The sequence below is a fragment of the Pongo pygmaeus genome, chromosome 1 (assembly GCF_028885625.2).
Source record: "Pongo pygmaeus isolate AG05252 chromosome 1, NHGRI_mPonPyg2-v2.0_pri, whole genome shotgun sequence".
NCBI lineage: Eukaryota > Metazoa > Chordata > Mammalia > Primates > Hominidae > Pongo > Pongo pygmaeus.
The window spans coordinates 152,182,061-152,208,720 of record NC_072373.2 but is presented as its reverse complement, the minus strand read 5'-3'; the positions used below and the strand labels follow the sequence as shown (position 1 = coordinate 152,208,720).

The window sequence follows — 26,660 nt, the reverse complement described above, 5'->3', positions numbered from 1 at the left end:
TTATACCCTATCAGAATATCCTGAATGGAGTTTCCTCTGGAGGACAATGAAGTCCCTCCTATCATACCTTTCTGGCTTCAAGGTGATTGAAATGGTATTTAAAAACTTGTTAGCGGCTGAGCATGGTGGTTTACGCCTGTAATTCCCAGCACTTTGGGAGGCCGAGGCGGGCGGATCACCTGAGGTCAGGAGTTCGAGACCAGCCTGGCCAACATGGCGAACCCTGTCTCTACTAAAAATACAAAAATTAGCTGGGCGTGGTGGCAGATGCCTATAATCCCAGCTACACAGGAGGTTAAGGCAGGAGAACGGCTTGAACCTGGGAGGCAGGGGTTGCAGTGAGCTGAGATCACACCACTGCACTCCAACCTGGGTGACAGAGCGAGAAATATCGATGTTCAATGTGTCTTCAAAATGTTTATATTCTTTCAAGGCTCAGCTCATTTACATAACCTTACCTAATCAAAAAATTCCATCCCAGCTCCTGTAGCACTTAAACATGTCCCCTCATTTGGTACTTAAATGCCTTATATAACATTTGAATTTCTAGTTAGATTTTCCAATAAAGTCTACCCCAAAACTACCTTATGCCCTATTGTATCTCAAGGAAAATACACTGCCTAACTGCTGACCTTAATATTCATGGGCTGAGAGTACCAATGCCCTATAAAGAATGTACCTACAGAATACCATTTATATTACTCTCTTAGATTTCTTTCCCAGAAACATGTTTTAACCTGGCTTTTTAGGAGCTCAAGAAAAGTTGACAATTGTATTTGACTGAAGAACTGTTCATAAATTTTCAGCTCAAGAGAAATTATTTTACTTACTCAAATTTATTTTCTAAATGCAGGTTTGAGGCAGCTAAATGAAGTTATGAATTTGCATAAACAGGCTAAAATCTGAAAGGCAAGTTATTAACTGGGAGGGACTCAGAATAGCAATTATTGTACCTGCTGAAATATTCCATCTTAAAGGTTCATTTGGTAAACAACAAAAAAAGTGTATACTGTGAACAGAGGTCCTTTTAAAATTTAAGTCTCAGAAGTCTATTGAGATAAAACTACAGTAAGCAAATCATGGTTTAACATGTATTTTTCTTAGTCTTTTATGTATAATAATAATTTTTTAAAAAAACGCTATTCATTCATTCGTTAGCAACAACCATAGTCAGGCATTATATTTACCAACTGAAGGTAAATAATGGCACAAAATAGAATTTACACATCAGGTCGCAGGTTTTCTGATGTCCCATGATTTTCCAACATCAAATAAAAAATCTAATGCAGAACCAGAAAAACCATCCAACTATTTTAACCTCCTTCTACTCCTTTCATCGGAAATGAGGTAGGTACAAGGTACGAGGTGTGAGGTGCAACACCTCAAACTGAAGTTAAACACCCGAACCAAGATTTTTCTTATATAGGCAATTAAACTGCTTGTTTCAAATTTCCCTTTAGTTGGATGTGACAACCTGGAGCAATTTCCTCATAGTACAATGAAATATAAATGGTGACATTTCCAACTAGATCCACAAATGCCTAGGTAGTTAGAAACCAAAAGTCAACAACTGAAGTACTTTAGAAACCATGAATTAACTACCCACATTAACCCCACTCCACCAAAACTGGTCTAGAAGACCTTATCATTACCAAATTATTATTTTCCTAGACACACTATTTGACAGTTGAGACTCTGCTCTTAAATCACTCCCTTATTACCATGGCTTCCAATTCACCCCTCAGATGACCAAAACATATTTTACTTAGTGATTTCCCCATGTTTCAGCCATTGCCTCTTTCAACAGTTGTCTCTACCTGTTTTTCTACTTGTAAACACCCTTTCCCTGCCATTTCACCATCAATACATTATTTAGATGGAATTCATTAGGGACATAGTTCTAAGAAGGGTAAAGAAGGAAAATCATTAAGTGAGAAAGAACAGATTTCTCTTATTATGCAGTAGGGAGTGATATGGACTTACAGGAATCAAGGGAGTACTTTTAACAATTATTTAGAATGTATAGTATTCTGACCTTTTTCAATTAAGTGCTATCAAAACCAAGCGGAGTTGGTAGGACAAACAGGCTGGGATCCCAGTGGTATTGTGGTCTTTACATTTGGAGAAAAAAGACTATAACTAAGAGAATGCTTCATAAATGTATCTATCACTTTTCCTGAACTGGGGAGTTAGAAAAAATCTGAGTGTCTGCAGTGTAGCAAAAATATGCATTATAAATATGTTAATCATTTTGTGCTTCTAAACACCTTTAGAACTAGTAATGCTTCTTTGTTTTTAGAAGGCAACCTATTGTTAATCTTGGCCCACTTTCTTGCAGGAAGATGATGTTGATGTTAGGCCTGCAAGAAAAAGCGAGGCTCCATTTACTCACAAAGTGAATATGAAAGCTAGATTTGAACAGATGGCTAAGGCAAGAGAAGAAGAAGAACAAAGAAGAATTGAAGAACAAAAGTTACTACGCATGCAGTTTGAACAAAGGGAAATTGATGCAGCACTACAAAAGGTACCAGGCTTACATATACTTTATTTTCCAAAGATGCCCTCTTAAAACCCAGTTTTATAATTAGGTAGGTTAAAAAAAGTTTTAATAGTTTTCTTTCAAGTCACTGGAATGTACTGTTAAGTACACTTTGTAGTAGGCACACTTGTATGTTCTTTACTTTAAAAAAAAATTCATTTCAAAATTGTTACTAAATCGCTGCCCTGAAAATACTATATTATAAATGCCAACCTGAATGCATTTATTTTAATATAGAAAAGAGAAGAGGAGGAGGAGGAAGAAGGTAGCATCATGAATGGCTCCACTACTGAAGATGAAGAGCAAACCAGATCAGGAGCTCCATGGTTCAAGAAGCCTCTTAAAAACACGTCAGTTGTAGACAGTGAGCCAGTCAGATTTACTGTTAAAGTAACAGGAGAACCCAAACCAGAAATTACATGGTGGTTTGAAGGAGAAATACTGCAGGATGGAGAAGACTATCAATATATTGAAAGGGGAGAAACTTACTGCCTTTACTTACCAGAAACTTTCCCAGAAGATGGAGGAGAGTATATGTGTAAAGCAGTCAACAATAAAGGATCTGCAGCTAGTACCTGTATTCTTACCATTGAAAGTAAGAATTAATCACTCTTTTTATCTTTTATTCTATTAATTTTTTTTTCCTTAAAATCACTTTTCTTCTTCTCTTTTTTAGCTGATGACTACTAGCTCCCCTCCCCTCTCCCTGGAACTTTCTCTTTCACTCCAACTTTCTTACTACATCCATCTTTTCTGTGGCGGGGCCAAAAAAGGAAACCAGGAGTGCCACTATGCTGACTTCTTATTCCTTTTCGTAACAGTCTTCAAAGGCACAGCTCATCTAAAGAATGCCTTCTTCTTTTCCAAATAAGCATCAGATTTATTGCCTATTATGCAGTAACAGTCAATAAAATGTACTTATCGGGGGGGAATTACTCAATTATTCTATCAGAACCTATTATAAAGACTGTGTATTTCCCATAGACGTTTACAGCAACTATGTTTAAAAAACAAAACAAAACAAAAAAACACACAAACCTAAGTAGAATACATTATTTTGCATGAAGGAATGTCATTTCTGAGCTTTTTACACCTAAAATTAGGCTGAAATAGCTGAGATAATTAATTTGAAACCTATCAATTTGAGTGGACTTTTTCTTTAGTAGTATACCATTTTGGTTGTTGTAGTTTCAAAGTCTTTCTGAAGCAGATATATTGGGATTGGAGCGGGGTGGGGAAAAGTGTCACTCCTTTCAGAGGAAAAGGGGAGGAGCATGGAGAAAAACAAAAATTAAAGGACTTTAAAGAAAGAATGGCTATACAGTGTTGAGTGTTGAGGATATTAAACATGTTATTTTTCAAACGTATGTAATATATATTAAATTTATAAAGCAAATTTATGTTGTGATCTTGCCTGAACAAATTATATTTTAATGAAAAAACTTTGTATTAATAGTTCACGCAAGAGAAAACACTTTCAACATAGTCGAAGGCTTCAAGATCTAAGTGTATCAGACTTAGGGAAAAAGTGGCACAACCTTCGATTTAAAATTCTAGTCTTTAAAATGAGTTTGTAAATAATTAGCTATTATGTTCTATTAAGTTGTTTTGTATTTTAATTTTCTGGAAGACAATTTTATTTTACAATGTGAACCCAAATAAAGTAACTTCTGTATTTAAAAGTCCTTCTGTATTTTAAGACTTGTGCAACCAGATGTTACCCTTTTATCATTAAAACTTTTTAAAATCATCTTTTCTCACAGTAAATGTTAAAAAAAAAACCCAGTCAAGCAGAAAATTTTACCATGTAATATATGTATAAAAAACACAAAGCACTCCCTTATAATATTCATCAATGTACATTTATTGAGGAAACCATAATGAATACAAAATTACAGCAATCATGTGACCTTTTACATACAATGTCATTAAAGCAAACTCTAAACCACAGTTTGTAAAGTATTCAATTTACCTCAAGTCCAAGCTGCATCTCCCTAAGACACTGTTCCCATCACAGTAGCCATTTTAAGCCAATCTTCTTTTTACACACGGGTAGTTTCTGCAGAGAACATTTTTCTCAGGACGAAAATGCATTGAGCATGCATAAGAAAAAATATATATATATGCGCAAATACATTTAAGAGTTTCTATAGGGGTATCACTGAAGAAAATAAAACCCTGGGATTTATTTGCTTATTAAAAGCACCAATTTTAAAAAATCCCTCAAAAGCTTATATTGTGGCAAGAAAAATGAAGTCACTAACTCAACAAAAAATAAGGTAACTTTCAGAGCCAAAATTATCTTTAATTAGGTATTGTTATAATGCATTTTAAAGTGAGGCAGAGTTTGCAGAGAATAAAAACAAGACATCCTCACTGATTAGTAAACTCTACATCATTATTCTACACAACAGATAACTTTCTAAGTGCAGATGATTTTACTGGCAGAGTATTCAAACAAATAAAATGCTATCACTTCTGAAAGACTCCCCTTTCCCTCTGAAAGTACTCTGCTATTCCTACCCAAACCCACCCTTATGAATTAACTACCAAGATAATTTGTTTAAAAGATAAATTTTACAATGTTTATAAACAACTAGTATCAAATTACTAGTTTTAGTATTAAAACCATTTTTGATATTAAAAAATAAAACTATACTTCTCATTTCTAAAAGAAACATCAAACCATAGAATTCTAAGTATCACCACACTAAGCTGTCTTAAAAAAAACTAAAAACATTGTCAAATTTTTGTTTAAGTGCTAAATAAGTCAGTTCAATTTCAATCTAAACTATACATTGTTTCTAACACTAATATCCAATGCATTCAAATCAACTGGCTCACCTTTTCTGCTTTCCATTTATTTCAGACTTAAGATCAGCGTCATTTAAAATAATGCTTATAGTATCAGTGAAGGCTTATGGTAATGAATAAAAGAATTCTCATGAGACAGAAACAATGCCCCAATATCTATTATCATCAATCTATCCATTTTTTTTTTTTATAAAAATGCAATCTACAACTAACCAAAACTCGACAGGCTCTGAAGTTTCAATGAGCCCCTTTATATTATCAATCGTACATACCTATCATTGACTATTAAAACATAACATACACATAAATGTGGTGTAGTAACTATGTAACTTAAGAAATTTAACAGTTCATGGAACATTTAAGATCAACTGAATAGCACTTTAAAATGAAAAGTGATCAAAAGCAGGTACATTACACCCTATACCATATTATGTATGGGAATACATTTCATACTTCTCAATTATGATTTGCCAATTTTACCTTCTACATTGAGCCCTTCTATGGTCCATGCTCATCGGCTCACCAATGGCATACACTCAAAGGATTCCTCTTTATGGGTAACTATCTCAGGACCTGATTTTATGAGCTATGATTTGGTGCTTGCAGCATCTTCAGCACTGTGTGTGAAAATGAAGGCAGTATTTTTGAATATTTTTCTTTGTTGCAGAGATAAGCAGGAGTTTTAAAAGGATCAGCACATTTTAGAAATCGAATAAACAAAACTGGTAAGATGCTGCTTTCATACATTCATCTTAACTCAAAATATGTACCAGTTAAAATCATCTATAAAAACACACAAACATTTTAAACTGGCAAAAAAATTAAATAAATGCAGCGTCAGTTATTAAAATATTATTAAATCAGAAAAATACTGATTGCTACAGATTATGAAAGGTTATTTGCTATACAGTTAACATTTCACTGATGCACATGCCTTTTATCAAAACATACTGCCTTATAACTTTTTCCTTCTTCAGCATATAACTTTTGTCTAAGAAAAAAATCATAATAAAATTCTAACCCAAAATATCCTTACTGAATTATTATAATTTAAGAATAAAAAAATAAAGAAATTATAATTTTGGAGGGCAAAGAAATTTTCTGTCCATCATATAAAACAGATTGTGAAGGCTGTTGAAGTTTCTAAACAAGTGATTTCCTAAATCTTGAAAACTGTGTAATTGTCCTTTCTTAATCTTAACACTTCTATATTTGGGGAAAAAATACAAAAAGATTTGGATGTAGTTCAATTACTGCAGCAATCTACTCATCATTTTCTTGTCTTAATAAAAAAAAAAAAAGTAAAATAAAAAACATTACCCAGAAATGTAAACAGTTGCTTTAACAACTTACAGACTTTCCACTAAGATGGTAGCATAAAATAACAAAATACATTTTGGGGAAGCAGTAGCAGATTGCCTTTGAATACACAACCACAAAAACCTCACAGGGACAACATTAATGTACTGAAATATTTATTTATATATGTCCTTAGGTTGTGCTTACCTGGTGCTTTTTGCAGCAGAACCTAAGGTGGAAGGTCTGGGAAGGCACTGTGAAGTATAAATAATTGCACTGTTTGCAATTAATAAAGATTTTAAACCTTAAATGAATCAAAATCAACAGCCTCCAATTTGTGAGTTATGATACTGAATTCAACTGAACTACTTCTTCAGTTCAATTAATAAATGCACCACTTTCCTAAAAGGTCATCTATAAAACAGTATCATGCAAAATACTGCAATTGTTCACGTCAATACCCTACTCTTAAAGATAACAAATAGCTAACTCCTTAACTATTAAACTTCATACTAGAACTATATACCCAGATCTAAATAAGGGTAAGGGAAGTCACTCTAGGTTATATAAAACAATCAAAAACATTTCAAAATATCTACAATGAACTGTACTGCTATTTCCATCCTGTAGGTAATCTCAACATTTATGTCCTTGTACCTCTTCCTTTAAAGTATATTCAAAACAACAAATGGTGCTCCCCACCAATGACAAAATATATATTTATGAAATGTGTTAAAATTGCTACATTGCTCATTATTTGCAAACTGAAATCCCCTTCTGTCTGATACATTTCAAGACTTTCATATTAAATATAGAAGATATGCATATTTTACACTGAAAAACAATATTTTAGGAGCACCAGTGAATAATACTATTCAACTTTGTTAAGTATCAGTTTTCTTTAGCTATAGCTAAAGCATATAAAAAATACTTACCCATTAAGCTCACTTTAAAAAAAATACAGAACTATGTATTATTCTATGTTAAATTAAGAAGCAGTTATGGTTTTCCAAGATATCAGCACTGTATTCCAACATAATATTCACACAAAGTATGGCATTTGCATTATGTGGAACATTGACAAAAAGATACTGTTGCAGTTCATCAATTTGTCATTCTGATGTACTTACAGTGCAATGCTCCTTGAAGGAACACAATCAAGGATGATACACAGCACAGTCCTCCTCACCCCTACAGAGCTAGTTCTATACTGGCTGGATCAAACCTGCACTTCAACAGACAATGGCAAGACAGACTGTATTTGCATGTAGTCTAATATATTAATATGCAAAGAGCCAACAAATATGCAAAGAGTAAAACAATGGATTTCAACAAAATATCAGAACTTCAGCATGAGTGTTAAAGAGTAATAAAATGACTTCAAGTACATAAAAAAATTAAGTTGATTCAATGATTGGACTTGTGCATTTACAAAACAAAGCTTATCTATACTGCATAAAGAAAAAAAAAAAAGCTTGAACGTTTCCATACCCCATTTATGTTTCAATGGCAGATGCAATGTAGCTATACTTTTTGCACACTATTCACTTTTCTATCCTAAATTTAGAAAGAAACACACTAACATTATATACATTGAAAGAGTTGCTTCACATGGAAAAAAAACTGTTCTTATTAGACTACTCATATTCACTATCTGAAAACTGTTTAAAATTAGTTATGCCGAAACAGTCTTGGAAATCAAGTATTATCAAATTAAGAACAGAAAGGTTAACTGTTATAGCAGCAGTACAGGTCTGAAACAGTGGTCATGTATAAAAGGAAATTTCACTGTTAATGCAATGGAAGTATGCCAAAAGATCATTGTACACACATGCAGTTTTTAATCAAACAGAAGGAAAAAAAATGAAGATATCAGGATTACTTGTGCTGAAAGAGCCAAATACAATAAATGGAAAAGATCCTCCAATCTACCACTATACTGCAAGGGGGGAAAAACATGCCAGTGTTTAAAAACTCAATATTTCATGGGGAAAGCTTATATATTTGTGTATATGTATCTTAATTTATCATTGCTAAGAAATTATGAATCCTTTAAATACCCAGATATCCAACTTACCGACACAGGAGGTTTCATATCATTTATTGTAAAGCACAAAACAGGCATTTTAAAAGTGAAAGTATACATTGAAAAAGTACATTTATATCACAAAGCATCAACCACATAATTGCAAATACATTTGCTGGAATGTGTACATCTACACTAAATACTAAAAACAAACCAATTTTCATTTCTACACAGAAATATTAACCTCCTATCAGTAGTGATAGATATTTTGTACATTTTCAAAAAAAAAAAAAAAAAGAAACACTATTTTAAACCAAAAACAAAATTAAGATCTTCATCAAGTCGTCTGCATCCATATATTTAACAAAGGTTTTTTTCCCCCACACAATGAAGCAAATACTGTATTGTCCACTTCTTATTATTGGCCCTGTGCAGAAGAGATACATAAGAAATACACAAAAAGTTAAAGAAAATCCTTGAAATGGAGCTAATTCAGGAGTGAATCCTTTAAGAAAGAAAAAGTGGTTAATATAAATGGTGGTGGCTTCTTGCATGATTTGCAAATCCCTGGGGGAAGAAAATTTATTTTTAAAATCAAAGGCATTGCAGAAATATTCACCACTCAGATGCTGGAAAGCATTATAAAAAACAAACAAACCCAAACAATACACCGTAGTACTTCATTTAAATAGTTATTATACTTTGCCAGATAAAAATTTTAAAGGCAAACACTCCCAAACAGACAAACAGTAAACATGCAGAAAATAGACTGGAGTAGAAATCAACAAATTAGCAATTACATTATACCTGAGGTGCTGGAGGATGCTGTGGCATTCCCTGGGGACTTGTCTGGGCATAATAGGCTGCTTGTTGTCTATAATACTCAGCCCAGGCTGCACTATAATCTGGCTGACCACCTGGAGGAGCCCCAGTCGGAGCAGGAACTGCCTGACCTTTGAAGAAAAAGAACTTTGTTGCTGTAACCACAATTATAAGCCCAACATCTCATTTCTAATAAAAACAATACCTTGCTTCTTGTAATATTCCTCCCAAGCCTTTGAATAATCTTGTGTCTGCCCTTGTTGACCTAAAAAAAACTCCCTAAATTTTAATATAAAATTACATCCACTGTAAGTACAGGTTATAAGACAAAAGCACAGAGGGGCAGAATTACTCTTGTTTTATTTAAAATATTCATTAGTAGCGTCAGGAAACTACTCTGCAATTAGAAAAAAAAAAAAAAAAAAAGAACGCTCTTTTCTTTTTGCCTTATAATTAATCGTTAACTTTTAGTTCTACAGCATCATTATTAGTAAAAAAACAAAATCAACCCCAAATCCACACCGCTTTAGCTAAGGAAGGTAAAGATTTAGGCATAATCTTGATTCGATTCCAGAATTACAAAAAGAACATTTTTGAAAAACTTTTACTTAAAGGCAATGATTTAAAGACTTTATTAAGACCTAACCAAGACTTTTTCCTGATTAGTAACCTATAAAGTGTATGTACACACACGTAATAGATGTTAAAAGTATTAATAATTTATTCCAATTACAACACAATGTTATTAAAAGTAACCTGACAAAGAATAAAGAACAAGATCAATGAAAACACATAAAACTCAGCTTTCACAATCAAGTCTTTTTCCAAATGAGGTGACTGCTGAATTAAGAGACTAAAGAAATATAGCAATGAAATGCAACGCATGAATCTTGAATGTACTCTGAATTAAACAAAACACACAGACAACAAAAGATAGTCTGTATGTTTGTGATAATATTGAGGGTATTTATTTTCAGACAGGGTCTCACTCTGCCACCCAGGTTGGAGTGCAGCGGTGCAATCATGGCTCACTGCAGCCTCGACCTCCCAGGGCTCAGGTGATCCTCCCACCTCAGCCTCTAGAGTAGCTGGGACTACAGGCCCACCATGCCTAGCTGACATTTTTCTCTTTTTTTGTAGAGATGGGGTTTTGCCATGTTGTCCAGGCTGATCTTGAACTCCTGGACTCAAGTGATCCACCTGCCTTGGCCTCCCAAAGTCCTGGGATTAGAGGCGTCAACCACCGTGCCCAGACATTGAGTTTTAGAGCAAACTGTCTTGTCTACAACTTACTTTGAAATGGTTCATACAGAAAAAACATACATATAAAGCACATACAGCAAACTTTTAAAAAATGATGAAGCTGAGTGTCTGATGCCTGATTTCCCCATTTTCTGAAGGTATATAATTTTCTAAATAAAAAATTGAGAAGAGAGAGTATGTGTTCTATTCAGTTTCTTTACTTAAGCACTATTTTATTTCGTTTGTAACTCACTTGGCTTTGTGAAATAATTACCATAGACAAAAATACTGGAGCATGGACATACAGGAAGCTCTTTTTATGTTTGTAGGATGTTGCCAACAAGACCAATTTCATAGTTTCAGAAAGCAGTCTATCACCATTGTAAAACAGGTCACAGAATCAAAGCAACTGAATGAAAGAGTTTAAGATTCATGATTCTTTAAAAATGCCTGAAAAAAACTCTCTTTTCTTGGGTAACAGAGAACTCTCAAATACTATTAAAAATTCTCATATTTTCCTGTCTTCTATAAATAACTGTTCTCAAAGAGGAAGTAAGTTTAACATTTTACTCTAACAAGACACAATTCAAGCAAATCTGAAACAGGTTTCAATATTTAAAAAACTGGTGTGACAATAGCAATAAAACCACACGTTGTCTCTTACAGGCTGCACACTTGAAACCAAACATGATCAAGGTAGCAATCAATATTCTTCAGGTTTTAAACCCCATTGTAAGAATTACTCATTTTAGAGGCAAATTAACAATGTAAGATGGTAGAAACAGGCATATGCATCAAGAACATTCATCGATGTTCCCTTAAAAAACTACAACCTCTGCAAACTCCTATATCCCTGTGGAAAGCTAATAGTAAACACTTTAGACTTTAAGAAAAACCAAATTCTTGGTAAATAAGTTGGTAATATTTGACACTCCAATCTTAAAAGATGTTCAAGAAAAGCTTATTTCACTCTTCCAATCTAAAGGGCAAATGTGATTTATTTTACCCAGTTGGAAGTAGAGAAAGAACTCTTTCCCTGCCCCTTCAGACATGTACTGCCTTACCTTGCTCCCCTTATTCCTCTCTTTAGTTACTGGATTTTTTTTGTTTTGAGACAGGGTCTTGCTCTGTCACCTAGGCCAGAACACAGTGGCAGTGGTGTGATCATGGCTTAGTTACTGTTTGATGCCAGATAGTTGAGTTTATACTTCAATAGAACATTATCTAATATTTATTATAGTTTTATAAGTATAATGTATAAAGTTTAGCCTTAAATTTCCTTCATCCCAAAGATAAAAGACTTGCTCTAGAGTTAGCTTATAAGATTCTATTAGAGCCTAAGAGCCAGCCTTGCATGAATAGATTTTCACACTCAGTTGTCTTCCCATATACCTGTACCTTTCCCACAAGTCCTCACTCTACCCTCCTTTAGGCTTAAGGTACCAGATTCTTAAGGGTTCAGAGTCTACCACATCAGTCCTTATCATAATGGCCTTCCTTAAGTCAAACTTTTCCCAAATGTCTTCACTTCTCCAAACAAGAATTACTCCTATTTTGAAACTCTGTTTGTTCTCTTAAGGGTCTCTTATAAAAAATCCCTCTATTCTAGCTTTAAAAATACCCATCTTTACTGCCATTCCTTATAACTCTCTGAAATCTTATCAAGATTTTCTCTACTTGAGAGGCTGAGGCAGAAGAATTGCTTCAACCTGGGAGGTGGATGCTGCAGTGAGCCGAGATCGTGCCACTGCACTTCAGCCTCGGCGACAGGGAGACTCCATCTCAAAAAAAAAAAAAAAAAAAAAAAAAAAAAAATTTTTTTCCTCTTAGTTTGGTGTTATCCTTGGGAATTTAGAATTGTTTTAAAATATAAACCTAATTTTGGGAAACTTAACCCACATCTGTTTTCAATAGTTTTTTTTTTTTCAGTAAATAAGCAAATAATGACAAATTAAAATCTATGAATGGAGTTTTCTGTTCTTAACAAGAAAAACTTAAATTAGGCTCCAAAAGCTGTGAAAGCCTGCCTAGTTTGGCAAAAGGGGCACTAGGATGAGGAATCAGGAAATCTGAAGTCCTAGGATCATACCCCTGCCACTGGAAAAGTCAACAACTGTTGGCTTTGAGATAAAGATGTCTATCTCCCTATTATTCCCTTTCTCCTTCCATTTAAGAAATGTGAAGACTGAACCAAGTTTTATGCTTTAAGGTTTCTTATTTGTGGTAAAAAGATCCTGATGACAGGTAAGGTACCTAGAAGAAATTAAAGCAGTTAAGCAACTAATCATTTACAAAAAGAACTTTCATAGAAAAAGACAAATTGACTCTGTAGCTATCATCATGACAAATGCTCATCAAGCACCTGACTAAAATACCTAGCATTACTTCCTTTAAGATACACATATGTGGCCAGGCGCAGTGGCTCACGCCTGTAATCCCAACACTTTGGGAGGCCGAGGCGGGTGGATCACCTGAGGTCAGGAGCTCGAGACCAGCCTGGCCAACATGGTAAAACCCCGTCTCTACTAAAAATACAAAAATTAGTTGGGTGTGGTTGGGCGCCTGTAATCCCAGCTACTTGGGAAGTTGAGGCAGGAGAATCACTTGAACCCAGGAAGCGGAGGTTGCACTGAGACGAAATCGCGCCATTGCTTGGGGAATAAGACCAAGACTCCGTCTTAAAAAAAAAAAAAAAAAAAAGGAGATACGTATGTGAAGGACTTGCCCAACTAATCTATTTTGCTCATAAAATTAACAGGTGAGGCTGGGTGCAGTGGCTCACACCCGTAATCCCAACACTTTGGAAGGCTGAGGAGGGTGGATCACCTGAGGTCAGGAGTTCGAGACCAGCCTGGCCAACATGATGAAACCTTGTATCTACTAAATATACAAAAAATTAGCCAGACGTGGTAGCAGGCACCTGTAATCCCAGCTACTTGGGAGGCTGAGGCAGGAGAATCACTTGAACCTGGGAGGCAGAGGCTGCAGTGAGCTGAGATTGCGCCACTGCACTCCAGCCTGGGCGAGAGAGTAAGACTCCCTCTCAAATAAATAAAATTAACAGGTGATTATTGTGGTACTACAGAAAAACAACAGAAAAGGTGGGGTAAGGAGGTTCTTTAGTCATACAGCATTATTATTTAATATCTAATTATTATTTAATTATTTCTATGCCATGTTTTCCTACAGAGGATTCAACACAGTATAGTATAGTATCTCTAACTGGCAGGGAAATGGTAAAAAAAATGAAAAATTAATGACAAGGTAAAACTTCTTCTCTTAACAATAAAAATTAGAATTCAACCCACCCACTCATTTTGAGTAAAACATAAAAAAGTAAAGCAAAAAAGACTAAACAGTAAATGTATTAATGGCCATATTACAAATAATCAATAAGGCAAAATAAAGCACAGAAGCCAAACTCATTCCTCAGTAATTACCTAAATCCATTAACAAGCCTTTATTTTTACCTACTTAATAATAACTAGGGGCCCTATCTAGGGGACATTACCCATTGAGAAAATAGAAGTTGAAGTTAGTGATTTTTAACCCGAACACGTGACCAGGTCTCACTATGATGCCAAGGCTGGCCTCAATCTCCTGTGTTCAAGGAATCCTTCCACCTTAGCCTCCCAAGCAGCTGGGACTATAAGTGTGTGCCACCGCACGTGGCTCATGCTCAAGTCTTTTAAAATGGCGATGCTATTTAATTAAAGTTAAGTTGATTACATGTCCTGACCACAATGCTGTCAGGGCATGATTATTAATAGCATCCCTATTCATTCTAAAAAGGATCCCAGTTCAGAAAATAAATTATGTAACCAACCTTAATCAGAGTATGCTGTTTTTAAGTTAAAAGTTTCTTTTTGCCGAATTGTAGCTACTGTAGATCTGCCTAAGCTAGGTCACAAAAACATAAATTAATCTGTTAAAGCCTCAGAAATAGACGGAACATGACTCTCCTAGGAAGCCATTCTAAGAGGAAAAACAATTCTTTCTTTAAAAAGAAACCAGTTGTGCAAAACAACTTTATCATCAGGTATATGTAATTTTACATCTAGAAGATTAAAATCATCACCTTTCTGGAAATTTTTCTTTCTGTGGAGAATGAGAAACATTCTTTGGCAAAGAAAACATTGAAATTTACATTGAAAATCCCAAGTAGACCGTTCTCTTATGACAAAACTCTTCCACCTATAGATTCTTTTTCTGCTAGTGAAGGATAACCAAGCTTACCAATTTAGCTTTCATTTGTGACATCTAGCTGTGGTATGTAATAATTTTAAATGACTAAGAGCAAAAGCAGCTGAAACATAGTGATTTGTCCAGAAGTATAGTATCAGGTTCCAAATGGTCCCTAAAGAGACAAATTTGGGAGACAAGCTTGGGACTCAGACCCTCTTGGAAGCCAGATTCTGGTTCCATCACTTGGTTACTTTCCGTCACTGCAGATTACTTCTTACCTGCTTATCTTGCAGCAAAAATAATGGTATCACACACAATTTTCACCTGACACATTAAAATTTAACCTTATGTCATTTAGACTGATAATATATATAACTGTCATTGTCAAAAGTATAGTAATGTTAATATTGTATGTACCAGTAAGGACATTTCTAGTTTCAATTAATAACTGGTTGACAAATGCAATTAGAAAAAAATATTTCCTTGCCATATAACCACAAATTTAAAAATTACAATTTACAACTGTCTTGATATGTTTACAAGTCCAATGATTTTATTCAATTATTCTCTTCCTGAAGAGAATAATTTGTGTTTCAATTAAGTATGTATTTTCAAGAAATGTATAAAACATACCCATTTTCTTGTAGTACTCTTCCCAAGCCTTGGTATAATCAACCTGTCCAGCTGGGGCTGGATTCTGCTGATCTCCTTGTTCAAGCAAAACAAAACAAAAAACAGAATTAAAGTTTTTAAAAGGCAATTTTGGCCGTTTCCTTGGGTGTAGGAGCTGGCAGGGGCCTGCAATGTGACAGTGAGGGTAGGAGGGAGGTACTATGTGGTGGTGGCATCCCTACCAGTGCCTAAGATAGAAGGTACTGGGGGTACAGAGGTGGTGGACAGAAAAGAAATCCAACTTGTTTGGAAGACTGGTTATGTTGACCATATAAGTAAATGTATGTCAAATAAGGAAATACACTGAGGATACCAGGTTTCTCACCATTTGTAAACAAGTACAAAAAAGGAAAAGGCTTGAAAACTCCAAAATGCTGAAATGGATGTGGTGCTATGAACATAGTTTTTAAAAATATATACATATATCAACGTTTATGTGTTTTTTGGTATGTGTATGTAGGTACGCATGTATGTAAATATATTTCCTAGTTCTGCCTGTTGAAAGAAGCTAGAAGCAATTACACCTCAGTAGCAACAAGCATACTCAAGTCTCGTTTCTAACTACCATACTCTACTAAAAGGAATCAGAGCTCCTTGAAGAAATAGCTGACTCAAGGGCTAGAGCCCAGAAAGCACAAAATAACAATCTTACTATGCCAGACAATATGGAAGTGCTTAAAAGAATGACAGGTATTTCAAAAGGATATAGGCACCATCCTGAATATACTCCCTGACTGGCCAAATCCAGGATAATCTGATTATCAAAATTATAAAAATACTTTAAAAATATAATCTATTGCAAAAATCAGAAATCCATAATGATATAAAGAACTTAATATATCAATGTTGACTTACTGATTTGGAGGGCTGTATGATGGTTATGTATTTTTGAAGAAGTACCCAACAGGACATCATGTCTACAGTTTAGTCTTCAATGATTTCTTTCAGAACTAATTATGCTGGATATAATTAGTTTCCTTCAGAACTAATTATAATGGATATTTAAAATAAATACACACAGATACACATGTATGATATAGATGGTAACAGAGTAAACAAGGGAATAAAACATTAACAGCTGGGCTATCTGGGTGCTCCTGGTATTCTTCTTACAACTTTTATGAAAGTTTGAAACTATTTCAAAGTAACAATTTAAAAAAGGAAAAGTCTGCTTAAATTATAACTAAATAATGTCAGAAATTTTAGGTATTATACAGTGATGTACTTCATATATAATTCCAAGCACAAGTTTTGGCTTTCACATACAATAAGTTCTTTAGTTACCTTGTCCATTAGTTTGAGTTGTAGTTGGTGCACCTGCAGGGGCTGCTGGTGGTGGCTGTGCTTGCTGTTGATAATAGTGAGCATAATAAGCAGCCCAAGCTGCAGAATTTGGATCCGTTCCTGCCTTAGCTAAAATAAATAAAAGTTCAAGGTTTGCATGTGAAGTCTATAATTCTCTCTCACACACATACACACACGCACACCCCCCCCCCCACACACCCCCACCCCCAGTTCTCTGGCAAATATACAGCCCCCAAAATTAACTAGAACATTAAAAAAAGTATATGAAAACTTTTAAATTTTCTATTATTTTTGTTGTCACCATGAGCTTTTATTAAAGAAAACCAAGTCTCAGAGACCAAGTGACTTTCCTAGGTTAAAAACTACTGAGTGGCATAACTGGGATTATGAATAAAGGTCTTTTGGCTCCAAATCCAACGCTCTGTCTCAAACCATCCTGTGCCCTTGTTTTTTCCTAAATTGGTTTCGCCTCAAGCACAAACAGCTCTATCTAGAAGATGACTAAAGAAAAACATTTCTAGGGACTAACCTGTATAAGAAAGAAACAATTATTTTAGAACAATGAACTTTGTCCTTATTTTCAATGAAGAGAAAATATAAAAATCTTAAAAAAGATTAGCCACATTTCATCCTATTTCACATTGAATGTTATAAACTTGATGTCATCCTACTTGAAATTCTTCATTCTCTACAATCTTCAGGATGTTCAAAGCTTAAGCACAGCCTATCATTCAATATCTTTAACAGCCTGAATCCCCTGGCTTATCCTTTCCATTTCAGCCTCATCTCTCCCTTCGGTTGTATCTCTTCAACACCCAAGCTCCAGCCACAACACAGTGCTTGTACTTTTCAGAAATCACTATGCCCGTGTCTCGGCTTTTAGCTATGTTATGTCTCCTCTACACTTAACTGACCCTCACTCATCTCCCACATCAACTGAAGTGCGAACAGTTTGAGACCTCCCAATCTTCTAGAAACCAGAAAAAACTTGACCTGTCTTTTATACTAGGAATATCATACAATTAAAACTTTTAAATTTTCTATTATGCCTTCATTCTGAACAGAAGCAATTCTCAGCTGCTTAATAAAGGTTAGTCAAGTTTGAGAAAAATAAGCAAGAATTTCTAGAAAAAGAAAATTGCAAGGTAATGTAATTGTAAGGTGTTATTAGGACACCCTCCAAACTTTTCTCAATTGCCCAATGTACTGCTTTTGTATGTTGGATGTTTACATATCTCAATAGTGTCATTATCTGTATTTTTTTTTTTGAGATGAAGTGTCTCACTCTTGCCCAGGCTGGAGGGCAGTGGAGCAATTCTCAACGAGTTCTCCTGTCTCAGCCTCCTAAGTAGCTGGGATTACAGGTACCCGCCACCACATCCAGCTAATTTTTGTATTTTTAGTAGAGACAGGGTTTCGCCATGTTTGCCAGGCTGGTCTCCAACTCCTGACCTCAAGTGATCCGCCCGCCTCAGCCTTCCAAAGTGCCAGTGTTACAGGTTTTAGCCATGGCACCTGGCCATTATCTGTATATTAATCAAGAAATCTAGGTACTTCACTTTACACTATGCCTGGATAGAGAATTTGAGATAAAACAGACTTTAGGAAGTGGTATTTCTACTCCCAAATGTGAAAACCATACCAAAAAACCAGTCTCACAGTTACAAATAACTAGTATGTACTAAGAATTTACTAAATATTCACTCAACCCAAGATTCATTCATTAATCAATTTATAGATAAGAAAACAGAGGCTTAGAGGAGTTCAAAAACTTGCTTGACATCTCACAATTAGTAAGCTGTAGGACTAGGACTGATATAGGTTTGACTCTGAAGTCTAAATTCTTGACCACTACATAAATCCATTAACAGACCACTCTTTTTTTAAAGAAACATTTTAGTTCATATAATATTAAAACATTACGCTATTCTAAGTCTAATATAAGCAATATCACCCCCAGGGACCCAGTAACTCTTTGATAAATCTGAGTGGGGCCAACCAGCTGGTTTTAGTTAAATGGGTTACTTCTTGCCCAAAGGCCATGTTGCAACCACATACTGACCAGCTTTTACAGTAGTGACTTCACTACTACTCCAAGTGAGAAATTTAACTTGTGATACAAAGACCACTTCCACTTCTTATTCCCATCATTTTTCCTCAATCATGCTAACCACCCAGTAGTGCTCAAAAATACAATCCTGGCAGATCCAAGTTACCGAATATGAATCTGCCTTTTAACCTACTCAAACTCTTCAATCCCATTAATTATACCATCCCAATCCGCCAACAAGAGGGAAAGAAAAGCCCTTTCATTCTCCAAAAATTAGTGTTTAGAGTATTATATTCTGTACCCTGTGAGCCCCTTCCATCAGTGTTGCTTACGCTGGGAGTGCATTCTTTTGCCATAGAACACAACCCCAACTTTGCATACCTATATCCTAGCACAACTCAAGTCATGCTTGGTAACTGTCATGCTGTGTTGTCATATTCCAAACAGCACACTTCCTACGAAGTTAATCAAGCAATTTCATTTACATAAATTACTTCAAGTTTTTTTGGGATAAATGTATTATGTGTAGAAAGTAATCCATAATTGAGTATATTTTCCTTGAAACTACTCGAGTGAAAGAGGCCTAAAAGGTAGGTAGCAGGTGAGAAAAAAGGATCATAAATAAATGTTAATTGGCTTCAAAGAATGACTCTTTGACTAAGATGGAAAGCAAACTACAGGGTATGGAAAGATGCCAGAATAGAATAGGATATAATAAATAAATCTAAATATAGAAAATAATTAAACGTATTTGGGTTTTAGCATGCAGTTATTAAATACAGGCCTGATTTTTACTCACATGAAGTTGTCATATGAGGAGTACTAGAACAGATATCTTATTTGACAATTTGGAAGTTTAATGCCCCAATACTTAACACTCTGTTAGACTGTTTTTTTAATATATATATATATATATTTATATATACTGTTACATATATACATAATTTTTTAAGAGATGGGATCCCATTCTGTTGCCCAGGGGAGTGCAATGGTGCGCCCATAGCTCAATACAATCTAGAACTTCTAGGCTCAAGCAATCCTCCCACCTCAGCCTTCTGAGCAGCTAGAAGTACAGGCACATACCACCCTGCCCGGCTTATTTAAAACAAATTTTTTTAGAGATGGGTCTTGCCATGTTGCCTAGGCTGGTCTCAAGCCTCAGCCTCAGACTTCTGAATAGGTGGGATTACAGACATGAGCCTCAGTGCCCAGCCCCTATCACATAATTTTCTAAATAAGTAAAAACTATTTTTCCACAGATAATGTCACAATTAACATACTACACATTTGACAGCACTGGTATCCAAAACCTATAACACTGTGCTCTTTCCTGAAGCTTTTAGCTTTTATCATTCTACTGTATCAACTCATAAGCCGAAGGCAAGTAGAAAGAAGTTCCATAAAAGCAGAGCTCATATTCGTGTCGGTCCTATACACTGGGGTAGAGGCAGTGCCTAACACTGTTGAAAGAGTAAAGTGAGTGAAGGTGATGCAAACAAATGTAGAATCAACACTAGAAAATTTAATAATGTAACAGGAGTGGAAAACAATACAGATAACACACAAATAATAAGCATCTTCTACCTGGATCAGGAGGAGCCTGCTGCTGCCAGTGTGGATATGCATTTCCCCATCCCTGGGGAGCGTATGGGGCTGGAGGACCACTGAAAAGAAAAATGAGTATAAAAATACAGTCCCAAAACTAGAATCTTTGGGGAAAGCCCAGAACTAAACCCAATACTTACTGAGGAGCCGGGCCTGGTGGTCCAGGATTATAAGGTGCAGGGTTGTATGGTCCCATTGGAGTTCCAGGCCCTGGAGGCCCAGGAGGTCCATGGGGGCCTGGGACACCATGGGGCCCATGGGGTACAGGTGGCCCTAAAGGATTTACTGGGCCCTACAAAAAAAAAGGATGACATAAAAAAACCAGAAAGACACAGTAATGGTTAAACAACTCTATGGCCAAATAATCGTCCATTTCTACCCTCTTATAGTCACAAACAACAAATTTTAGGCTTTCCTTCCTTTCCTTATTCATTTTGCAAAAACTATTTCATCTGCCATAATAATGAGACATGTAAAATTCACTAAAATCAATAGCAGTAGCAATTAAATGCAATTTAAATTAAATTTAAATTAGCAATTAAATTTCCTTTAGCTTGTTTGCAGACAGCAGTAGTTCCCTTTCCTTTTATAGTTCTTACTTTTACTATCTTTTTCCATCTTAATCACAGAAATCAGGTCCTTATCTTCAGCTCTTCTCTCTATATCTACTCGCCTAACATGAGACAACCATCTTGACAATATATTCCCAAACTGCTTGGGTCCTGTATCATCAATTGTCTTCTGATCATTTCACTGATAACGTTAATAGCTAGTTGTTTCACTATGAACTAAAATCCACGTCACAACCTAATTCTGTCACTGAAACCCCATTCAGATCAATAATTTATATCTTTTTTGGCCTTTCATGTATCATAATGTTTAATAGCACAAAAATTCCCTTTTTAATTCCTTCAACAAATCAGGATATTTTATATCCTTATCATGCACGCATGCCACATCATTAATAACGCTTAACTGATTTCTGTTTTGTTAAGCCAACAAAGACATTACACTTAACTGTCTTAAAATGCTCCTTCTGAGTAGTTAACACAACCAGGTGACATGTTGGACAAAATGCTAACACTATATTTTGTTGTAAATTTCTCACTGCAAAACAGGGAAACAAAACTTCATGACCTTTAAAGTTCTTTTTATTAACTTGTCTCTTTAAATCTCCAATTGCTGTCATCTCTCACTTACTATCCATGACCTATTCTTTCCAAGTAGTAAAAATAATACTGAAAAAGTAGCAATATTTTTTAGGGTTATGTGCCAGGCATTCTTTTAATCACACATCAACATTCATTTAATCCCTACAACTCTATGAAGTAGATACTATTATCCTCATTTTACAGGAGGCAACCAAGGCACAGAAAAGCCTGAGTAACTTCTCCAAGGTCACAGAACCAGTAAATGATTTACAGAATTCTGAACTCAGGCAACCCGACGACAGAGTCCATGCTCTTAATCACCACACCAAATTGCTTCTCCAAAACAATCTATCTTGTTTTTCCATGAATCCAACAGAAATCCTGATCCATGCATGTGAGGCTAATACTGTAAAATCAAAAACCAAGATGTGCTACTCATTTTTTTGCCATGGCATCAACCTCTATCATTACTCCACAAACATCCTCTTCATTTTTTGAACAATTAAACTATCCATACAACAGAATTTACAATGTTTGTGTACATTTTGTAAGATGTTCCTTAAGCATCTTTTGTACATCTATTTTTGTCTTCCCAAGTAGGCAGAAACAGTGTCAACCTTGTTTTGCATGCACCCCATTCACAGTATGGCAAACACCAAAAATAATTTCTCCTAGGAAATTCTAATAATTTAAGATGCTACCTGCACACTTTGTGTTAAAAACTCCAGTAAAACTCTGTCTGCCACATTTACAAAAAAGCAGTCAAAGTGTTTCATACTTTTTTGTTCTAACAGAAAACTTTTCTGGAGAAAAAATTTCCAAATTTGTCTGTGCACCAGAATCACCCAAACATCTATGTAAAATTAGATGCTGGGCCCTATCCCAGACATTTTGAGTCAGGTGTGTCTCTGTATATTATGTGCTGGAGTGGGAAGCACCCAAATAGTCTACATTTTAATACCCCCAGATGATCTGTGAGCCAGTCCAAAAGCTAGGATTTATGAATTTCTACTGTAGAGCGGGAGATGTATCTGCAAATCTTGTCTGCCTCGCTGGGGTTCAGTAGAGTAAAATCTTAATAAATAATGAATTCCTGGTTAACTATGTCCTTCAAGTATATTCCACAATCCTGCACCAACACTAATATCATGCCTGCAGGTAACATTACCCTCCTCTTATCTAGCCACACCCAAATGTAAGGTTGTTCTCAAAACCTGTAACTACACATTTAATTAGGTTATTTTCATTGCTGGAAAATCTTCATGTTGTATCTATTATATGTATCATGAAATCTATAAATGCAGACTAGTAATGATACATTTTCCTTTGATGTATTTGAATAAACGTCTTAATTTAAGTACAGTCTAAGGGTCTACACTAAAAATTAAAAGTTTAAAGCATACTCACACCAATCTTTTCTTCTATGAGTTGCCGAGCATAGTCTATCTGTTGTGGAGTGCCACGAATTGTAAATAACTTCATATTTGGATCTGCATTTGGTGGAGGATTTCTCTGAAGCTCTATTCTTGCACCAGACTGTTGGCTTATGCTTTTTATGGTTTCACCTCCTAAAATCAAAAGACAGTAATTTCTCTAAAGGTTTCAACGGTGTACTAGGAGCTGTTTAGAAGAAAATGGTCACAATTAAATGTGCCATTAAAAATATGGTTTGGTCAGTATCCTAACTGACAATATTGTATTAAGATTTTTCATTTAATATTCTACACTGAAAATCAAATTTTAGGAAGCATTTCATGCTTCTCTTAAAATACATTTACATTTACTTAGTATGTTTAAACATAATCTTAATGTGATTATAATAAAATATTTGAATAAACTGCTTTTAAAAGCAGTGTAAATATAAACTAATACACTTATAAACATTCGAATTTTTAAAATATGAGTCGGGAAAAACCAAAACGCACAAACAAAAACACTCAAACCACTTTTTGGGTCAAAAGACATTTCTTATGCTAATAATTATCTCTTAGTTTGCTTTCTCTAGAAGCTAGTAAGATTAAAATCCTGCTCTTTTTATAAATATACATGAGATCCCTCATTTATGTTTTACTTGTTACATATTAAGAATGCTTTTCTACTAAAATACAGTCAAAGAAAAAGCATTGCCACTTGTTTACGACAGCAACAGAAAGTGTCCAGAAAAATGAATAATGTGTTAAAACATTAAGAGTTTAAAATACATTGCCTTTTCCTATTATTAATCCAGTTTTCCCAGTTGGCACAATAAAATTAAATTCCTGTAGTCCACCAGGTGGTCCCATGTTCCAGTTGCCTTGACCTCTACCTCTTCCTCGACCACCAGGTCCAGGTCCACCAGGATTACCAGCCTATAGAGAGGGAAAGACAAGAACAAAGAGTCAGCACAGAAATACTTGTTTCATGATAAAATTATTACGTTTATTCTTCCTAGCTCTCATATACCTGAATCAGAAATGTAGAGATGAACTGGCCCTAATGATCATAAATGATAACACTTTTTAAATACAAGAGTAAATAAGGTAGCACTTAAGGTAGTAGTTCTTCCTGCTCCAAGATCTTTACCTTAAAACAATTTAAACTTTCTCTATTAATAAAGCATATCAAGCAGACTCTGATACAGAGGAAACTTCAGATTTCATGAAGGAAAATACTTTTCCATAAAAACAAAAAATGAAAATGTTAACTTTCTATCAAACCTGAACACTTCGAAGAAGGTCTGTAATAATTTCTGCAGCATGTTGACATCGGTCTGGAGGTCCTGTTATTTGTGCTATCCTCTCCGGTGTTGTCCCATCATCTTCAAAACAAAGAAACAAAATTAATTAAACAATAAACGTATGTCAAAACTCACTGCTGCCAACACTTACAAGATTATTATATGTACTCACCTGGCTTAAACTGAATGCGAACACCAGCATCATTTTGTATTTTTTTGATCATCTCTCCATTTCTTCCTATTACAATGCCAACAGCAAATCTTGGAATGGGGACCTTATGTAAAAAAGACTAAGCATTAAGAAAGCTAGCTTCTCAGGGTTTAAAGTAAAAAAAAGTATTTTTAAAAAGGGCCATTTCCTGAAAATCTGCCTCAAATCATAAAATTAGATATAATTCTATATTTATAGTAAATAGGGTAACAAGATATAAAATATAGAATTCTGTATTCTAAAGTATAAAGGTGAAATCAAAGGATAACAATATTAGAGCTACTTAACACAAAACAGAAAACACTATTATATTTATGAATTAGCATACAACCATTTCTGAATGGGTATTTTTACTTACATCTATCCCTTCATTTCCTCCTATTCTTGACCCATACTCATTCCGAACTTCTCTGAAACCGCCTTGATCACGAATTAACTCTAACACCATTTCCTTGGCTTGCTAAAGCAGAAAAAGTTAGCTAATTTAGAAAGCATGTCTCAAAACATTTTAATTATTCATGCATATTTTGCCCAACCCCATTCAACCCACTCTTTCTTAAGTATAAAGTTAAGTTTACTTGAACTTTATATGGGTCTCCTGTAATCCTAAGAGGTTTGTCAGCACCAGTGTTTTGCGGCCCGTCTTGAATCATAACCATTTTAACTCCAGCCCGTTCCTGTTATAATCATAGAAATAATATATATTAACAAAAGGGAGTGGACAAAAATGGGCATCAAAACAGATCAAAAGTAGCCATTTCACAAAATTAACAATACCTGAAGCTGTTTAATAGTTTCTCCCCCCTTTCCAATGACTAATCCTGCCTTGCTAGCTGGAATCATGATTTCTTGAACTGCATTTCCCGGTCCATCGCCATGATGGAAGCCAGGAGCTGGTCTTCCTTTTTCAACAATCTGGTCCAGTAACCGTTTTGCTGACCTGTTAACAAATTAATATTTAAATAGTAAGCTGTAGCATACCCAAGCTTATTCAAATAGAGAAATATAAAACGATATAACCAAGTACTCCTCCTATCCCAGTTCAGGATTAGGTGCCTTGATGCTAACTTTAACAATGCTTTTACTTTTAACTGAAAGAAAACGCCATCAAGGGTCAAAGATTGAGAGATTATGCAAAAAAATTTTCTAGATATACAATTTTTATTTTTAAGAACAGTCCAAAATTTCCAAGAAAGAACTCTAATGTTAAAGTTATCTCAGAATTAAACTGATTCTTCCAAGAACTAAATGATTTATTTACATTTTTAAACTACCATTTTGCTTACTCATATGCTACAATTATTCATTCAACAAATATTTAAGTATCAACTATGTGCAGGTGCTATTCTAGGTAATGGGGTAATAGCACTCAAAGAAACAGGGTTCCTGCTAGAGTGGCTTCATTTCATTAAATAAGTAAAAATAACACGTCAAATGAATAACACATTATTTGGAAAGTGCTATAAAGAAAATCAGGCTGGGGGGAAGTGGCTCACGCCTGTAATCCCAGGACTTTGGGAGGCCGAGGTGGGTGGATCACGAGGTCAAGAGATCGAGACCATCCCGGCCAACAGGGTGAAACCCTGTCTCTACTAAAAAAATACAAAAATTAGCTGGGTGTGGTGGCATGCACCTGTAGTCCCAGCTACTCAGGAGGCAGAGGTTATAGTGAGCCGAGATCGTGCCCCTGCACTCCAGCCTGGCAACAGAGCAAGACTTCGTCTCAAAAAAAAGAAAAGAAAAGAAAAGAAAAAATCTAGTAAAGAGGGGGAACTAATAATGCAGAAGAAAGTACAACTGCAGGCTGAACCTTCAGTAGGAAGAAAGGGCTGGCTTTAGGCACATGAACATAAAGGAAAGCAATTACCTGAGTACTATGTGAACAGAGGAAAAATGAAGGCTGGTAGGTTTAGTGGTAGGGAAAAAGAAAAGCTTCTTATCATTTGCTTCCATTTTCTCAGTAAATAAGCTTAAGTGGGAGAAAGGTGGGGTTAGATGCTGAAGATTTGGAGGTGGGGAAATA

General features: G+C 35.2%; 2 protein-coding genes across 16 annotated transcripts in view; one reads left to right on the top strand and one right to left on the bottom strand.

Annotated features, from left to right (window-relative positions):
- The window catches only part of NEXN (nexilin F-actin binding protein), a 66,791-nt gene extending 55,853 nt beyond the window's left edge, over positions 1 to 10,938 (top strand). For 6 of the 10 annotated variants that reach the window (XM_063653836.1, XM_063653858.1, XM_063653843.1 and 3 more), the window contains 2 exons: positions 2,339 to 2,524; positions 2,777 to 4,224. In XM_063653836.1, the coding sequence (XP_063509906.1) occupies positions 2,339 to 2,524; positions 2,777 to 3,145 (555 nt within the window). In that variant the 3' untranslated portion in view covers positions 3,146 to 4,224. Of the gene's footprint in view, positions 1 to 2,338; positions 2,525 to 2,776; positions 4,225 to 10,640 lie in introns of those variants that run through there. The other 4 variants (XM_063653830.1, XM_063653831.1, XM_063653852.1 and 1 more) reach the window with 2 other exon arrangements.
- FUBP1 (far upstream element binding protein 1) overlaps positions 4,380 to 26,660 on the bottom strand; it is a 35,132-nt gene continuing 12,851 nt past the window's right edge. For 4 of the 6 annotated variants that reach the window (XM_054479955.2, XM_054479921.2, XM_054479929.2 and 1 more), the window contains 13 exons: positions 25,415 to 25,577; positions 25,216 to 25,314; positions 24,996 to 25,097; positions 24,599 to 24,701; positions 24,407 to 24,507; positions 23,917 to 24,058; positions 23,118 to 23,278; positions 20,700 to 20,851; positions 20,539 to 20,618; positions 16,884 to 17,012; positions 15,561 to 15,635; positions 9,486 to 9,631; positions 8,737 to 9,105 (listed from right to left, as the gene is read on the bottom strand). In XM_054479955.2, coding sequence (XP_054335930.1) covers positions 9,097 to 9,105; positions 9,486 to 9,631; positions 15,561 to 15,635; positions 16,884 to 17,012; positions 20,539 to 20,618; positions 20,700 to 20,851; positions 23,118 to 23,278; positions 23,917 to 24,058; positions 24,407 to 24,507; positions 24,599 to 24,701; positions 24,996 to 25,097; positions 25,216 to 25,314; positions 25,415 to 25,577 — 1,462 coding nt within the window. In that variant the 3' untranslated portion in view covers positions 8,737 to 9,096. Of the gene's footprint in view, positions 5,971 to 6,859; positions 6,907 to 8,736; positions 9,106 to 9,485; positions 9,632 to 15,560; positions 15,636 to 16,883; positions 17,013 to 20,538; positions 20,619 to 20,699; positions 20,852 to 23,117; positions 23,279 to 23,916; positions 24,059 to 24,406; positions 24,508 to 24,598; positions 24,702 to 24,995; positions 25,098 to 25,215; positions 25,315 to 25,414; positions 25,578 to 26,660 lie in introns of those variants that run through there. The other 2 variants (XM_054479877.2, XM_054479912.2) reach the window with 1 other exon arrangement.